The 16,402-nt window shown below is 39.5% G+C and overlaps 1 protein-coding gene across 13 annotated transcripts in view; it reads left to right on the top strand.

The window, feature by feature from the left end:
• unc13d (unc-13 homolog D) overlaps nucleotides 1–16,402 on the top strand; it is a 66,834-nt gene that overhangs the window by 7,222 nt on the left and 43,210 nt on the right. For 4 of the 13 annotated variants that reach the window (XM_062973961.1, XM_062973969.1, XM_062973968.1 and 1 more), the window contains exon 2: nucleotides 2,455–2,512. The exons of 1 other annotated variant lie outside the window; for it this stretch is intronic. Coding sequence is in view for 2 of the 12 variants with exons in the window: in XM_062973973.1 (XP_062830043.1) it covers nucleotides 15,875–15,919 (45 nt within the window). In the remaining 10 variants the exon portion in view is untranslated. Of the gene's footprint in view, nucleotides 1–245; nucleotides 305–811; nucleotides 889–2,454; nucleotides 2,513–13,902; nucleotides 14,021–15,761; nucleotides 15,920–16,402 lie in introns of those variants that run through there. 8 more of the 13 variants (XM_062973962.1, XM_062973965.1, XM_062973964.1 and 5 more) reach the window with 5 other exon arrangements.

The following is a 16,402-nucleotide window of genomic DNA, read 5'->3' as shown; positions in this document are numbered from 1 at the left end:
AAATCACACCAGTGGATAACAGTGGCAGCAATTCTAGTTAATTGTTTAGTGCATGCTACACAAGAGAAATGTGATCATTCCTGTCCTACAAGCACTTTTGCTTGCAAACCTTGCTAGATGGGGACATGATGGTGATCTATCAAACATAGTTGTGAACTGACCCAGCTGGTGGATCATAACATCTGTTGTCTTTGTTGTAAATGAAAAAGAGGGTGGTTAAGAGTTTCTCCATTCTTACCTTCTAGATCGGGGTTCTCAACCTGTGGGCCGCAGGCCAGCAGTTGGCTGCAAGAACGAAAATCCGGTCCGTGAACCTCCTTCCTCTTTATTTTATTTTATTTTATTTCCACTCCTTTCTGCAGAGCTGACCATTGCATTGGATAGACCACATTAGCTTTAGATTATTAAATATGGTTTTCTGTGAGCAAACAGATGGCCACAACTGATTGGCATATGTTCTGTATCAGAAACTAGGGCTTATGTTGTCTATCCAATGCAGTTTTCTGAATTAGCACCCTAAATAACCAAACCGAATCTAAAGTTGACCAAAAACTCATTTGTAACCCTTTTGGTACTAATGTTGTCAAGTGGTCCCTGGTCAGAAAAGATTGGGAACCACTATTCTAGATAAATGGTTCTCAACCTGTGTCCCCCCAGATGTTTTGGCCTTTCAACTCTCAGAAATCCCAACAGCTGGTAAACTTGCTGGGATTTCTGGGGGTTATAGGCCAAAACACCTGGGGACCCACAGGTTGAGAACCACTGATCTTAAAGGACTATGTTCTCTCATATGAGCCACCTGGACCCTGAGATCTTTTCTTCTGACAAGCTTTCCAAACTGACTGCAAGTCTTTGTCATAATGTGGTATTTCTAGTTGTAGTTTTTAGGTTTGTCTTTTAAAATGTGTTTTTATTCTATGGAGAAGTATTTTAATTATTTTTAATGATTTTACCTACCTGAATGTTTATTTGTAATTACATTTATTTATATTTGTCTTAACTGTAAGATCCTTGAACTCCATACAGTTCCAATTAATCCCCTGTCATCCCACTTTTTCAGCTCTTTTTAAAATGTCCAAGTTTTTCTCTCCTTCTCCCACTTTCCCCTTAAGTCCTCAGCTTCCATGAGTTGCTGCAAACCGAGTTTAACGTGCAAGAATAGCTTATGCTCAGCAAGAGGAAGGGAAGATTTGGGGGTGAAATTTTGCTCTTCCCAGTCCACTCAGGCAAAAGCAAACCCCTACAACCACTCCAAGCTTGTGTGTGATTTTTCATTAATAACTTCGCCATCTTAGCTGTATTTTGGTATCAATTGTCCACATGTATCCCAATTTTCATCTGTGAAATGTTGGAGGGTATTGACTGCCACTGAAGAGGGTATCCATTGAATTGTTTCTCATATAGCATCTAGCTACAACTCCCAGCATTTCTTAGTATTTGGATATGCTCACTAGAGATGCCAGCAAATGCAGGCCAACAGCTTCTAAAGCAGTTATTCTCAACCTGGGGGTTGGGACCCTTGAGTGGGTCACGAGGGGAGTCTCAGCGGGGTCATGAAAGACCATCAAAAACATATATTTCTGATGGTCTCAGGAACCCAAATCCCTCCTGTATATTCTGTTGGTCATGGGAGATCTGTGTGCCAAGTTTGATTCAATTCCATCGTTGGTGGAGTTCAGAATGCCCTTTGATTGTAGAAGAACTATAAATCCCAGCAACTACAACTCCCAAATGCCAAGGTCTATTTTCCCCAAACCCCACTAGTCTTCACATTAGGGCATATTGAGTATTCGTGCCAAGTTTGGTCCAGATCCATCCAGCACCTACATCTAGTGCTCTCTGGATGTAGGTGAACTATAACTCCAAAACTCAAAGTCAATGCTCACCAAACCCTTCCAGTATTTTCTGTTGGTCATGGGAGATCTGTGTGCCAAGTTTGATTCAAATCCATCATTGGTGGAGTTCAGAATGCTCTTTGATTGTAGGTGAACTATACATCCCAGCAACCACAACTCCCAAATGACAAAATCAATCCTCCCTTCAACCCCACCAGTATTGAAATTTACACTACAACAGTAGCAAAATGACAGTTATGAAGTAGCAACAAAAATAATATTATGGTTAGGGGTGACCATAAGATGAGGAACTGTACTAAGGGATCGAGGCATTAGGAAGGTTGAGAACCAGTGATCTAGAAGGCATGTGATTCCCATTCTTGCTTTAGTGTAAGAAATTCCATGGGTATGAATGTTCTCATAACAGCCATTTTCGTACTGCATCCATTGTAGTTTCCAGAATCAAATGTCATTGAAACAATCCAGTTTTACGAAATAATCATTTGACTTCTCCTCTTCCAGACCAGCATACCAAGTATAGGCTTAAAAGGAGAAATGAATCATACCAAAACATGCATTTGTGCATCTGCTTTAAAATCTTATTCATGCATTTGTCTAGGTTCCCTTTCTTGCTACAATCAAAGGAGAGGCAGAATTGAAAAGAATCAACCCAAGAGGTAAGAAAACAAAACAATTTTTTTTTAAAGGAATCTGTGTACTGGAATATTTGGAAAAAACTAATTTGCTTTAAAAGAGCCATTCTGGTGTATTTGCTTGAGTATTGGACTACAGCTCTGGAGACCAGGGTTCAAATGTTCACTTGGCCATGGAAACTCACTGGGTGACCTTGGACAAGACACATGCTCTTAGCCTTAGAGTATGGCAAAGGCAACCCCACTCTCAATAACTCTTGCCATGAAAGCACTCTCATAGGGTCACCATAACTTGAAAAAAACTTAGAGGTACACTTCAAGAAGGGACAATCTGCTTTATAGTTTATAAAGTATTCAAATGATAGTACCACCTACAAGGAAAGATTTCAAATGTTTCAGGGAAATGCTCATTTAAAAATGTCTTGTCGATTTTAATGAAATATCTGAAGCCTTTTAAGAAATGCATTCATACAGCTTTGTGAAGTTAGAGTGAGGCTTTGTCTGCAACTGATTAGAAATGGTAGAGCCTAATTTATATGGAATTTTCAATCTTGTATATTGCTCTAGGATTACAGCTTTGCACCTCAATCCTAAGTAGTCTGAATTCAGTTCTCAAAAAATGCATTACTATCTCTATAGGCCAGTAGTTTTCGACTTTCCTTATGCCACGACCCCTTAATACAGTTTCTCATGTTGTGGTCACCCCAACCATAACATTATTTTTGTTGCTACTTTATAACTGTCATTTTGCTACTGTTATGAATTGTAACGTAAATAGCTGATATGCAGGATGTATTTTCATTCACTGGACCAAATTTGTCACAAATACCCAATACACCCAAATTTGAATACTGGTGGGGTTGGGGGGGGTTTGAATTTGTCATTTGGGAGTTGTACTTGCTAGGATTTATAGTTCACCTACAATAAAAGACCATTCGGAACTCCACCAACAATGAAATTGAATCAAACATGGCACACAGAATTCCCATGACCAACAGGAAATACTGAAAGGGTTTGGTGGGAGTTTTTGAGTTGCAGTTCACTTACATCCAGAGAGCACTGTGGACTTAAACAATGATGGAATTGGACCAAACTTGACACAAACACTCAATATGCCAAGATTTGAACACTGGTGGAGTTTTGGGAAAATAGACCTTGAAATTTGGAATTGCAGTTGCTGGGATTTATATTTCACCTACTCAAAGAGCCCCTTGAACCCCACCAATGATTGAATTGGGCCAAACTTCCCACACAGAACCCCCATGAACAACAGAAAATACTGGTCTTTGGCAACCCCTCTGAATCCCCCTCGCAATCCCCCCCAGGTTGAGAAATGCTGCTATAAGCAATCCCTCATAGCTGAGTATGATTGTCTTCCAAGGGTAGAGTCTTGGCAGTGGGTCCATAAGTGTCTGTAGAAACCTATTCTGGATCTGCATAGTCTTTTTCAATAAGGACATAGATCTCCAGGTGGAAGGTGGTCCTGACAAGTGTTTGCTTTGACGTACCTTCCACTTGGCATGTTCCTCCCTTTCGACCTCTATTTGTGCCTTTTAGACTGTAAGGATAGGGCAATCTTGTATATATTTACTTAGTGAATAGCCTCTGCTGAACTCAGTTTCTGAATAACTATGAACAGGGAGGATTGTAATTCAAAACCAGCTGATTTTTATGAAATTTTAAGAGTTTGCGTCCTTTGCTGTTCTGGCAACTGTGTGGTTTTGAGAATCGGAGTATTTATTGTGAATTGAAAGCTGTTTTTGTAGTTGTTGCAGTAGTTAATGACTTTCATTTTTATCTGCTGCTAGATTTATAATATTCCCTTGGGCTGTTTATTATGAACCACCAATATTAAATGGTGGAATATATTACTGTGATTTAACACTGGTGCAGTAAAATATCCGAATGTCTTCATGGGAAACCTCATTAACTGAATTCTGTTATTCGGAACATTTGTTTTGTCTGTCCTAAAATCCTTTAAAATGCCTAAAAAATTATATCTCCCAAAGTTACTTTTCCTTCCAGAATTCTGGAGCAGACTATTCAAATGGGGGTTCACTTGGTAAGAGTGGTATTTTCCAGTGATGCGGAGCCCTTTCAAACTGCAGGATTATCACTCTATGAATCAACTTTATCTGCCATGGTTCCATTGTATGGGATTTGGAGTTCCTCCTTCAATGCATCTGAGAATTCTATAGGATGTTGCCATGGTAGTTAAAGCAGGATCATAATGTTATAATCTTGCAGTGTGACTAGACCCTGCATTAATCTCACACCGAATCATATTGCCCTAACATCTAAAATCAAGGCTCTGCAATGTGTGTGGGTTGAGGGCACCAATTAAAGATACTTTAATCACACAAGAAATCTATTTAACCCAATGTGAGCTGGGTTGTTATGAGTTTTCTGGGCTCTGTGGCCATGTTCCAGAAGCATTCTCTCCTGATGTTTCGCACACATCTATGGCAGCCATCCTCAGAGATTGTGAGGTTTCTTGAAAACTAGGCAAGTGGGGTTTATATATCTGTGGAAGGTCCAGGGTGGGAGAAAGAACTCTTGTCTGTTCCAGGCAAGTATGAATGTTGCAATTGATCACCTTGATTAGCTTGAATAGCCTTGTAGCTTCAAAGCTTGGCTGCTTCAGTGCCCAAACACAAATCAAGGAACATGAAAGGCACTGCAGAATAATTCAACCAGAGAAGTCAGCCATAGCAGAGCACTTGATGAACCAGCCTGGACACAGCATATTATTTGAGAACACAGAAATGCTGGACCACTCTAATAACCACCAGGTCAGGCTACACAGAGAAGCCATGGAAATCCACAAGCATATGGACAATTTCAACAGAAAGGGGGAAACTATGAAAATGAAAAAAAAACCTGGCCACCAGTATTTTTTAAAAAACTCTAAAATCAGGACAGTAAATAAAGAACAACACTTAAAGACAGGGGAATTCCAGACAAGAAACAATCAGGGCCAGCTAATCACCTCCCAACAAAGGATTATCCCATGCAGGAAGCAGCCAAGCTTTGAAGCTGCAAGGCTATTCAATTCTAATCAAGGTGATCAATGGCAACATTCACATTTGCCTCAAACAGACAAGAACTCTTTCTCCCTCCCTGGACATTATTCCACAGATATATAAATCCCACTTGACTAGTTTCCAACAAACCTCGCAACCTTTGAGGATGCCTGCCATAGATGTGGATGAAACGTCAGGAGAGAATGCTTCTGGAACATGGCCATATGGCCAGGAAAGCTCACAGCAACCCAGTGATTCTGGCCATGAAAACCTTTGACAACCCAATCTGAGCTGTAAGCATATTTACATTAAGAAAAATAAATAAGTCAAAGTAAAGAGCAAGGGTGAGGAAAGTGTGGTTCACAGGTTGTGTGTAACCTCCCAAGTCGGATTTTCAACCCCCCCCCCCAGCCCATTTTTTAAATTAAAAGAAATTCTGATCAAAATACCCCTATGCTGTGTACCTGGTAATGCTGGGAGAATGTTATGTCCCTCCTTTTGCGCTATTTTAGGCTCTGGGAAGTAGTTTTAAAACTGAAGTAGAAGTATAGTAGAAGTGGCTTCCAGTTCACTTCCTAATTTTTAAATAGTCCCTTTTTGGGCTAAAACAAAACAGGCATAAGAACAAGCAGGGCCCAGGCTGTGGCGCAAGCTGGAGAGCAGCCAGCTGAGACTAATCACTCTGACCAAGAGGTCATGAGTTCGAGGCCAGCTTGGAACCTGCATTTGTCTTGTCTTTGTTCTATGTCAAGGCATTGAATGTTTGCCTATATGTGTAATGTGATCCGCCCTGAGTCCCCTTTGTGGTGAGAAGGGCGGAATATAAATGCTATAAATAAATAAATAAATAAGCAAAAAGATACTAATTTGCCTCCCTGGTCCCTGGACAAGATAGCAGGGCATTTAAAGAGAAATGGGCCTGGAGGTGTGGCAGTGATGTGGTTATCCAAGGTCTAGTGAGAGGCATGTCTTGACTTGAGACCATTGATAGTTGCTTTGGGAGGTTTATGCATTTCTTAGCCTATACCTTTATGCATATCTGAATCTTGTAAGATTTGGTGGCACCAATAAGAAGCAATATTAGATAAGGAAAGCAGGACTTGGACATATCGGAAAGTCACTGAATGTTGCTCTTCCTTCTGTCACCTTCCTGGTATACTCTGTGTCTCGAGGTGACAACAGAAATTGTACAGGGGAAACCTGTAGAGCATTGACATGGCATAATGGAGAAATAGTATTACATAAACACAGTCCCTTTTTCAAAAGAAGTCCATGTTCACACTTCAGAGTGATGTGAAATGGGAAAATTTACAGGCTCTCGCCACAAGTAAGTAAGTAAGTAAGTAAGTAAGTAAGTAAGTAAGTAAAAGTTTATTTGTATACCGCCCTCTCTCCCGAAAGGGACTCAGGGCGGTTTCCAATATAAAATCAGCATAAAACATTGTACAATAAAACACTGAAAACACTATAAAACACTGTAAGAATTAAAAACAAAAACAAAACGTAACAATTGACTAAAACAATCACATAAGCAGAAGGAATATAATCACTCAAATAACATATGAATCTGCAAAGAAAAAAGAAAAAAAGACCACTGGGATGGAGGAAAGGATGGCCTGGAGGGACCACTAGAACTAAAATACAATATTATATTCTAAGATACTTTCGGGCAGAGGAATATAGTGCAATGTTTCAAGTCAAAGAGATGGCCTGTGCAACTACTATGGCTATGGGCTCGGTTATCCAAAGGCGCAGTGGAAGAGCCAGGTTTTATCACAACACTATGAATGGCATTGACAAACGAGTGAGACCACAGAAACAGTGGTTTCTCGCATCTTCGGCCTTGGCCTTAAGGTATCCTTTAAGACTGAAGACAGATCTAGTGAAGCTGCATAAGGATGCTGCTCTGTGTTTTACAACAAATAAGAAGAGAGAATGTCTCCCTAGAGTTGCTATTTGTTTGTTTATTTGTTGATTTATTTATCGTGTCAGAAGCAAAACCGAGGGTGCAGTTGTAATGTATTTAAAAACACAAACAAAATTAAAAACTTGGCATTAGGCTAAATGTCCTTTGACCAGTAGCTGGCCACTTGGAGTGCCTCTGGTGTTGCTGTGAGAAGGTCTTCCATTGTGCATGTGGCAAGACTCAGGCTGCATTGTAGTAGGTGGTCTGTAGTTTGATCTTCTCTACACTTGCATGTCGTGGGCTCCACTTTGTGGCCCCATTTTGTAAGGTTGGCTCTGCATCTCATGGCTGATCAGGAATTCAAACCTTGGTCTCCATGAGTCATAATCCAATGCTCAAATCGCTACACCATGCTGGCTCTCTGGTTGGGATTTAGGCTTAAGGTTCAAATTCCTACTTTTTGGTATAAAATTAATTTAAATAGTTGATATATTATAGCGGCTACAAGGAATGTTATATAGAATTTTATTTATTAAAGGTTTATGACTCTTTGGCTCATGTGAGACAAAACTGTCTTAAAATATGAATTTGGTAACCAGCCTGTTGCTCTTGTTGTGAAACTAGGTCAGAAGAGGTGCCTCTTTCAACACCAGAGTTTCCTAATGTTGTTTCTTCAACTTAATAGTAATACATAAAAACTTAAACTACCATTAGATTGAATTGGGTCATGATGTTGTTGATCTAAATGAAATGTATGTCAAACATTTGGGAGATACCCTGTTTCCCTGAAAATAAGACATCCCCTGAAAATAAGACTTAGTAAAGGTTTTGCTGAATTGCTAAATATAAGGCCTCCCCCGAAAGTAAGACCTAGCAAAGTTTTTGTTTGGAAGCATGCCCAGCGCCTGCCAAACAGAACACCAGTGCATGCTGGATTGGTAAATGTATATACCATAGATTGTTGTGCATGGAAATAATGGTGGTAACAAGAAATTCTTGATAGGATTCACAGTTTGTCTGGTTATGCTGGTTTGTAATGGCAACTACTGTACAGTATATAATAAATGTTCAATTTTTTGTTCAACAATTAATGTGAATTCTTCTTCATGGAAAAATAAGACATCCCCTGAAAATAAGACCTAGCGCATCTTTGGGAGCAAAAATTAATATAAGACACTGTCTTATTTTCGGAGAAACACGGTAGCAGACGTACATAAATGTCTGCCTAAGCAGAATTGAGGGCCTTTGTGAATATACTTCAGTTCATATCCTTACATTGGTTAAGCTGGTTAAAACTGATGGGAGCTGTAGTCTGACCACATCTGGTGGTCCACATGTTTCCCATCCCTGCCCCACAGCATGCTTTGTCTATGTAGCCGCACAAGAATTGCTAGTTGTTTCCAGAGAAAAAGAGAAAAAAGAGCCCACAAGAGAGCTTTTGTTCATGTTATTCATTTTACTGACCTTGCCCAGTTTTTATTTTGGCTGTTATATGCGTCCACTTTTTCAGCTGAAATAAATAGCTAAATTGAACATTATTTCTGAAGTTGGCATGTGAAAGACTCTTTAGAGCCGCTCATGTTGCATAAAGGAGGCTTTTCATGATTTGCAAATGACTAATTTTCTCTTTGGGGTTTGTGGCTGGTTGACAGCGGGTAACTTTAGTAACTGCAGTGGAAAATATACCCTTTAGTCACTCAAGTTGCTAAGGCAAATCAAGCAAAATAGAAGCTGTTGGGAAAACAAATTATTTAAAGCAATTTCATAGGGTACAGATATTAATTTTATCATTAATTAAAAATAGCAAGTATTAAGTTTTGATCTCCTCAAAACATTATGTTGTGTTCATGTCCTAAGAGCATATAATCTAGTTCTGCTGCTAAATATACATCTCCAAAATGCGAATCAATTTAGCAATTATGTTTTTACCGCAAGCTGCCTTAGGAGTTGCAGTTGTGTGTGAACAACCCATACCTAATTATTTAGAAGAAACCTTTGTTTCCTTTTCTTTTTGCAATTAGGGGAATTCTGGATATCTAGAAGCAGCCTGGTTTGATACAGACACTTGATTCACAATTAAAGTTCTCTCAGCAGTCAGGGGGACCATGGCCCTTCACTTTTAAAGTTTGGGGACCCCTGTTCTATTGCAAGTGGCTACACTATCAAGGGCCAGGCTGCAATATACAGGAGATTGTTATGTAGTTATGGTTTGCTTGTGCTTGTTAGTTGGTTATTTGGCTGGGGTTGAGCTGTGTTAGTTATTCCCAGCTAAAACTAGCCATACTAGCTTAGAAGCAACCAAGAATCCTGGAGAGAATTTCTTAGTACTGTATCTCCTAACATGACTTAGAAGTCTTTAGTGGTGTGCTCCGACCGAGGTCTTTATGATTATTATTTATTTCTACCCCGCTTTTCTCCCACGGTGGGACTCAAAGCAACCGTGGTGATAACTTCATAGGATGGCAGCTACTGTTAGGAAGTGATAACACAATGTTATGACAGTGTCTCTGCACCATACTATTATGGCTGTTTGATACCTTTTTTTACTGTCATGGCAATATCCTATGGACTCCAGATGTATAGTTCAGTGCAATATTAGTATTTGTTTCCTAGATCACTTTAGTGGACCTCCTTGAACTACAGCACTGCTGTAGAGGAGTGTCTTACAGCTCTCTATACCAGACATTTTTAGATCAAACTATAAATCCCAGGTTTCCATGAGAGTTAAAGTGGCCTCAAACTGTTATAATTATTTTAGCTTGATCCAAAGATTGTGAGTGTCCCTTCATGTTTCCACCAGAAGAAACATGACTTCTTTGCCCTCATTTCTGTGCCTTTTTGGTACGATAAAATATTAATTACCATACCAAAATATATTGGCCACATAATGAGAAGACAGGAAAGCTTGGGGAAGAGAATGATGCTGGGGAAAATGGAAGGGAAAAGGAAGAGGGGCCGACCAAGGGCAAGGTGGATGGATGTGATCCTTAAAGTGACTGACTTGACCTTGAAGGAGCTGCGGGTGGCACGGCTGACAGGAAGCTCTGGTGTGAGCTGGTCCATGAGGTTATGAAGAATCAGAAATGACTGAATGAATAAAAACACAATATATTAATATGGATTTGAGGCCTTTCTCCTTTAAAACATTCAGGCTATTTTAAGGTTATGTACCTTAAAGTGCTGTTTGTATTTTTAGCTGCAATGTGTCCATTTGATACTGTAATTGAATCAATTGCTTCCTTCCTCGAACCACAGAAAAAATAGATATCAAGAAATAAATGTTGTTGCAAGAAAGCCTGAGAAAGGACTATTGGTGTTTATAGATAATTCATAATATTATACCCTCTGTCCTTGTCAGAAAAGAAAACATTTCTCTTAAAAAATTTAATAGTGCATCTACTGAAATGATAGATCGTATGTGATGCAGACTTCAGCCAAGCAAATTTGAAACCAAAACTTGGGTAAAACCTATAGTAAAGGTGGGGGAAAATTAAAACAGGCCCAGATCAGATCCTCAACACAGAATGAAACCTTGAGTGCACATCTTTGAATTGCTTATTTTGGCATGAAAATGAAACAGGCTCAGAGGTTGTAAAGTTAGTCCCATTTCAAAAAGCAGATACTGTATGAAAGGAGCGGAAGACCTGGTGTCCTGATTTGGTTCCATTGCATCAAATCTCTAAAATTGCTTTAATATGAGCAAAAAATCAGTTTGGACAGCCTCCATTGATAAATTGTTCATCAAGACATTTCTTCTTTTTCCTTGGTCTTTTCCGTATTACATTGCACAACATAGCCGATTCTGTGTAAAAAGGTTGTGAGGGAACATTGCTTTGTTTTGCAGCACTCAATGTCTCATATTTTCTTCCTTACTATCTGGGAAAATTTGTTGTATAAACAGGGACTTTGTCTTTTGTCTTTTTATTAATACTGAATAGCAATGGCATAATATCTAAAGATTGGGCAGGAAATGAAAAGAAATGCAGTGCTTTTTGGTGTGTGTCCTTTTCATACCTACATCGCTTGGCTACTTTAGGACAAAGATGGAAAAGTACGGGCTCTGTGGGTGTTGTTTTTGTTTTGTTGCAATTCGCATCCACATTATTGGCCATCATAACTAATGCTGAGGGATGATTGCAACCTAGTTATATGTGGATGACTCTACTCCTGTGTTAAGAACATAAAATGGTTAATTTAATTTGCTTTGCTTTTGCATCATGTATTACATTTAAAAACATAATTCATTGTAATTCATAACTAATTGAGTTTTCTTTTTTGTTTGTTTTTAAATAAAGAACAGAGCTATATATTGCTAAGTCTAAGGAACTGTCAGGACTGTCTTTCCTCTTTTTATATTTCTACTTTCTGGTTGCTTAAGAGTTTTCACCAACTTATGAGAAAGAACTTGACCAATGCCTAGACTGTGGCTAGAGATCAATAAGAGGAAATCCACAAGGAAAGAAGACTGCATTCTTCTTCTTTCTCTTGTGAAAATGACAGTGTCCATGTAAGAAGCATGAATCTTGCTCATCCATTTGGGATTTGTGTTATGTGACTTCTCGGTATACAGGTATTGTTTAACATAAAAGCCTCCCCGTTACAAAATTTAGAGATCATTTTAGGTAAGGAATAGTGGAATAGTGCAATATGACCACTGTGTTGAAACATTTTCATAATCCAAAATACTTGATCCCCCCTCCAAGTTTTTCAGAAGCCCTCCCCAAACACTACCACCATTTTTCAGAGTTTTCTTGTGGGAAGGGCATAAAAAACCATAAGAACAGTGCACTTATTTAAAGCGAGAGAGAAGAAAATGAAGACCTGTAATTACCTGTTTCTGCATACACATTTTGTAGATTGTAGCTAAAATAAGACACATGTTCTTTATTGGTCTGATACAATTTCCATTAGGTGCTGTGTGGGGAATACACAAAATAGAGGTATTGTCCTTCATTAAAATTCTGCTCCATCATTATTATATTTTTAGTCCCCATATTCTAGCATTGCAGAGTGAGATGTTGAAAATCATTCACACCTCGAACTTGTATATTTGCTGGACTTATAGTTCCTTGATAACTTTGTCTTGCCCTTTTCTTTGGATGCCTAACTCTCATTTTGAAATGCTCAGCTGATAGTTTACGTTACTACAATGCTAGATATTTGGGCACTGAAGAAAAAGTTACCAGGGAAAGCTGAATGTTTTAAAATTAAGTTTATTTTTGAAAGTTTTTAAAATTATATCAAAAGTCAAAATAGTGAATCAAGAAAAGAATTACTGAGTAGAAACACAAAACAAATGCCAAGAAGAAGAAAGAAAAGAGAAAAAAGAAAAGAAAAAGTGGATGTCCTCCAATCTACTTTCACCTGGCCAAAAAAAACAACATAAGCTTCACCCTCTAAGCCTTCTAATGTTGACTCCTTTCTTGAATGCCCTCCCTCCTCAAATCCTTCTTCAAAAATCAAAATTGGCAAGTCCTTCTCGAGAGCTGAATTCTTACTTAGAAGAGAGATGCCATTATCCCTCAGTGTTCTAGAAGTGCTTTCCATCACAGGTGCAGAGATATAGTTACTTTTGTATTCTTAGATGTTGCAGGTATTTGGCTTGAGTTCCTTCACACTACTTTTCTGATTCTGCATTACCTTCTGTTCTCATGAAATCCCGCTTCTTTCTGCTTTTAAACTCAGAATTGCAGTTTCTCACACGGTTTAGAAATAGCAAATTACAAATGCCTAACTAAGCTATGTTGTGACCTTAATGTAAAAATAGGAGCCCCTGGTAGGACAATGTGTTAACCCAGTGGTTCTCCACCTGTGGGTCCCTAGATGTTTTGGCCTTCAACTCCCAGAAATCCTAACAACTGGTAAACTGGCTGGGATTCCTGGAAGTTGTAGGACAAAACACCTTGGGACCCATAGGTTGAGAACCACTGGATTAAACCCTTATGCTGCAGTAGGATTGCTGATTGACAGGTTGACGGTTCGAATCCAGGGAGAGCGGGTTCAGTTCCCTCTGTCAGCTCCAGCTCCTTATTCACGGATATGAGAGAAGCCTCCCACAAGGATGGTAAAACATCAAACATCCAGGCATCCCCTGGACAACATCCTTGTAGACAGCCAATTCTGTCACACCAGAAGCGACTTGCAGTTTCTCAAGTCACTCCTGACATGAAAACCCCCTCAAAAATGCGTAAAAAGACTCCATGTATGTCCTTTCCCTCATCTAAGATCCTCTCATGCCACAAGCAAGTTGCATCTTCCCAGAGGTGCCTGGAAAATGGCAGGGTTTTGCAATATCCAGCCATTACTTATAAGAAACATGAGGCATACCAGTCGTTACTGGGAAAGACAGGAACCCCAAAGGTCACCACTCATTTAACCTCCTGGGTGGGAAATTCTTCTGAAACAACAGGAATCAGCCAGACTTGAAAGTGAAAACAAGCTTCTTCTTTTTTGGTAATACGTATTCATGGGGAAATATTTGTAACTTCAAAAATACCACAAGTGTTGGGGAAATGCAGGAGGGGCTGTAGTTTGCGAGCGTACCAAGGTGAATGGAAAGAAGAAGACTGCTGGATTAATGGCTCAACCTGGATTTGTCTGCAGGTATTCCTTATCATTTAATGGAATCATAGAGTTGGAAGAGACCACAAGGGTCATCTAATCCTTTTTCACTAGTAACTCCTTTCTGCCTGAGAAACGTTTATATGACCCCAGGGATATAAGTATATAAGATAGGTATAAAAATCAAACACTTATACATAATAAGTCAGCATTTGCAAGGCTTGCTAAACAGGCTGTTTTTCCTTTTTGTTGAATTTAGCTGAAGCATTTCCTTCATCTGCAGATTCCACTCTAAACCTTGCTAACAAATGTGTGCAAATGGATGGCATTCAGAAACCTTTTACTTTTGCCAAAATTTTCATGACCTCAACATTGAGTTTAGAGGACCCCATTTGGGGTTAGGACCCAACCCACAATTTAAAGGGCAGTGCTCTAGATCCAGGCTTCTTAAACCATTTCCACTTGCAACCCCTTTTTTGCCCGAGAAAATTTTATGTGACTCCAGCTATATAGGTATGTAAAATAGGTATACAAATCAGACACCTACTGATGATAACTCATAAAAAAATTCAAAACAATTAATTTTACCATTAATTAAAGATGAAAGCAAATTTCTATACTAATGAGATGTTTGTGTTTGTTTATTTTTACATACATAATTGCATCAAGGTTGGCTATTTAATACTGGAGGATGTAGAGCATCTTGACATTTTTTCATGTCATGCTGGCATGCTTGGCTTGCAGACTCAAATGACAGAATATATTCTGTTGGCTCTTTTTTTTCTACTGGATTCATGTAAATGTCTAAGATAGCCACTAAGTGGTAAGCTATACACTATTTTTATGACCCCCAGATTTAATAAAGGTACCCCAAATGGGGTGGTGACCCACACTTTAACAGGCTTTGATCTACTCCAAGCTCCTGCTGGCCAGTATTTGTTGTAGTGGGAGTTGTTGTTAACTACTTGTTTTTAACTGTAATTGCTATGTTGATTGTATGTGTTTGGCATCTAATGGTTGCCTGTTATGAGGCCGCCCTGAGTCTCACTTTGGGGGTGAGAAGAACGGTATATAAATGTATGAAATAAATAAATCAAAAATATCTGATAGTGCCACCTTAGAAGTCATTAGTGGTCCTTAACCCACTGCATGCGCTGCAGCCATTTGTCCAACTTGTGAGCGAATACATTTTATTTAGTTGGTGCATTTATTTTCCCAGTCCCAGGGGAACTAAACCAGGGATTGAGAAGCCAGCCAAAGAAAAGATAATCAGATTCAGCCCAAGATAGGTTTGCTACCTTAAGTAGACCAACAAATGGCCATCTAAGTCAGAGTACACACCACTGAAGGCCAAACCAATCATTTTGCCACGTTTAGCAACCTCTCATCCAAATATCTCTGCCTTGTCTGTGACAGTAAAACATATTAACATCCATGACTCTTTGCTACCTTTAAAACATCCTATTGCCTGAAGCAGCAGCCCCCACGGGGACTCACCATTGATTTGGAACTACCGTTGATTCACATAGGATCCCATATTCTCTAAAGTCTAGAGCAGGGGTAGGAGTTGTGTGGCCCTGCAAATGTTGTGAGCCTGCACATCCCAGCAGTTGTAGCCAGCCTAACTGATGAAGAAGAGAGATGGAGTTGCAGCCTCTGGAGGGCTGCCTTTTGCTCACCTCTACTCTGGAGAAATTGCAGCTCAGTAGCAGAGAGCCCTGCCCATTTCCGTTTGTTGTTACGATGGCCAGTGTGTGATAAAAGAATGTGGTTTCCTCTTCAACATGTGAAAGCTGTCGAGAACAGTTAGAAGAAACAGGCTTCTGACTTGAAGGTTTAGCCTTTTGTCTGACATCTTCCTTCCCTTGGTTCAGGCTTTACTCAGTCTTTCCCAGCATGGAGGCCCCAGGGATGACAAAGCTTAGGGAAGACAGCAGAAAAGTATGTAATTTTTTACTGCAGAATGGAGTTTTAGTACATGTTGTAACTTGTTCTTTTCTTCTTCCATTCTCTTTTTCAGTTTGTTAAGATACTGAAGCCAGATGAAGCGAAATGTGATAGATATTATCTGAGCTACATAACTGCTTTGTGTTTTCCTCTGGAGAGCTTAGAATTCAGTTTTAGAAGCATCTACTTTTTTACTATTGGTCTGGTTGCTCACACTGCTTTGGCACCACTGGTGGGTATGGAAGAAAAAAAGGGAATGCCATACATGAGTTAAATTGGGAAGACATGATGCTTGGGGGCAAGGGGACCTGTTGTTGGACAGATTGGAGAGGTTGCCTTGCCTCCAGCAAATAGTTTTGACTTCTTCCATGGATTGGCTGATACGGCAAGCCTTGCCAGGTGCTTACCAGACAGTTGTGACTTAATGTCCCTTCTTGAGCATTTGTTGGTCTGAAAACCATAGAACCTGGAGTCCAG

The sequence above is a fragment of the Anolis carolinensis genome, chromosome 2, assembly GCF_035594765.1.
Source record: "Anolis carolinensis isolate JA03-04 chromosome 2, rAnoCar3.1.pri, whole genome shotgun sequence".
Classification (NCBI taxonomy): domain Eukaryota; kingdom Metazoa; phylum Chordata; class Lepidosauria; order Squamata; family Dactyloidae; genus Anolis; species Anolis carolinensis.
Note: the sequence above shows the minus strand (reverse complement) of the source record. Positions and strands in the feature narration are given on the sequence as shown.